At 42.7% G+C, this 2,043-nt stretch overlaps 1 protein-coding gene across 1 annotated transcript; it reads right to left on the bottom strand.

Moving 5' to 3' along the window:
* Positions 1-499: 499 nt before the first annotated feature.
* LOC115454465 (prisilkin-39) lies at positions 500-1,335 on the bottom strand. Its single transcript, XM_030183195.2, has 2 exons — positions 1,233-1,335; positions 500-1,123 (listed from the first exon to the last, which is right to left on the bottom strand). The coding sequence occupies exons 1-2, from the start codon at positions 1,245-1,247 to the stop codon at positions 578-580; spliced, it is 561 nt and encodes a 186-aa protein (XP_030039055.1). The 5' UTR covers positions 1,248-1,335; the 3' UTR covers positions 500-577.
* Positions 1,336-2,043: the final 708 nt, after the last annotated feature.

The following is a 2,043-nucleotide window of genomic DNA, read 5'->3' as shown; positions in this document are numbered from 1 at the left end:
TTGATGGCCTTGGTTTTAATTCGATCACGGTTCACCCAAAGTGTACTAGAAATATAAAGGCTACTACAAATTTTGGATCAGAAAACTTGTATATCGATCTCAATTGGCCCTTGTATCTGGGTCACTTTACATTCACTTAATTAACTGCGTATGATAATTTGTGAATGTTTCGCCGAATCCCGATCCACTCCTTTCAAACTGGTAACCAACCGCGGCCATCAGTTCAAAAGTAAAAGTGGTCGCGCAAGTGAAACAAAAGCGAGCTAAATCCACTTTAAGTGCAAATTGCAATATTACATCACACGCACGGCCTTTCCATAAACATTGGGCCTTACCAATAAACATTTTTCATGACTAATCAGCTTGCTTCTCGGGAAAGTGACAGGACAATAGCTAAACACTTATCAATAATATTTACTGTAAGGTTCAAACGCGTCAAGAAAACCAAGATTTACAAAAAAGTCGTTTTATTTACAGAAAACTTATAACAACAAATATAATACATAATATTTTCTAAGGTGCGATCACATGGTGTTTTCATATTTTACAATGAGATGAAATGACTAATTCGTTTCGTTTAATGATGGGGAGCGCCGTAGGAGGATGAGGGAGAGGGCACTCCGTAGGATCCGGACGGTACTCCGATGGTGGTGTAGCTCACAGAGGGAGCGGAATAGCTGCTGTAGCCACCGTGGCCGCCGGAGTAGCCGGAATATCCACTGGCGTAACCGTAACCCTCATCGGCCTGGTGGTACTGCGCCACCTGAATGCCCTGCTGGATGTGGTCGAGCTCAATGCCTACGATCCTCTCGTGAGGAACACCGTAGACGGGCGCGGGGGCACCGTAGTGGGAGGAGATTCCGTGACCGTGGGAGGAAGAGGATTGGTAAGCCTGGTTCTGGATCTCATCCTTGAGGATGATGTGCTTGACCTTCTCCAGGAGATGGGGGTCGACGGAGTAGCCCTCGGAGGTCTGGTAGCCGACGGGCACGGGGTGGTAGTGGCCACCGCTGCTGAGCGATGAGCCGTGGCCGCCGCCCACCACGTATAGCGATGATGGCGCCGAGTAGCTGTAGCCGACGGGGGGCTCAGCCACCGCGCAGCCGATCAGAGCGAGGGCGACCTGAGCGAGAAAATACAATTAGTACACTCAAAAGTATCACATCACGATCGCACCATCACATCCAACTTCCTATCACGCACTTCACTGCACTCCAAAATATTGAACTTACGATCCACTTGGCCATGTTGTGTACGGTTGTAGAGTCAATGTGGTTATGATGTCTGACCGAGCCGCGGCTACTTTATATAGCGGGCCATCTCGCAGCACTTTTACTTTACACATCCGACTGTGGCCGCGAGGACGAACGCAACTTACAAATATACTATTTTTTTCCTTTTTCACTGATATGGTTAGTTGATTCATAATTCGATTAATCGCATTGTTATCTGTGAGATTTGGACTTAATTATGTTTGAATCTTTTTATGAATATGTAGCATGTTTGTCGTAAAGGCACTTTACTATTGACTTAAAATTAGATTATACCGATATCCACAAATGACCCTAATATGAAATTTCCTATAGTTAGGATCTTAGTAACTTATTTTTTATAAATCCAAAAATAGTTAAATTTTGCAACAAATTTAAAATAAAGTTTCATAAACTATTATTAAGCAATTATAAAAATAGAATACTATTAATATTTGCTGATGGAGATAAAAAAATTTTGTGCAAGAATCGAATTCGCGACCTTTCGTTACACAACCAGTCGCCTGTTATTGTACTGATCTAGATAAAGCTCAGAACTGAGTTTTTATTATATTTTGTATGTTACTTGGTCGACAATATGAAAGAAAAATACATTATGGTCTTGACATTAATTAGCAGGGTAGTGGTTGAGCCGGTTGAGAGAGAGGTCGCGGGTTCGACACCCAAGTTTATCCACTTTTTATTGGTTTCGATTCCAGTACTAAGGCTGGGTTATCCACTACTCTATTGTGAATGCTGTTTTTATTTGTTTGGTTCCAATTTTTCATGTTGG

Source organism: Manduca sexta, chromosome 17, assembly GCF_014839805.1.
Source record: "Manduca sexta isolate Smith_Timp_Sample1 chromosome 17, JHU_Msex_v1.0, whole genome shotgun sequence".
Classification (NCBI taxonomy): domain Eukaryota; kingdom Metazoa; phylum Arthropoda; class Insecta; order Lepidoptera; family Sphingidae; genus Manduca; species Manduca sexta.
The sequence above is the reverse complement of the archived record's forward strand: the minus strand, read 5'-3'. Positions and strand labels throughout refer to the sequence as shown.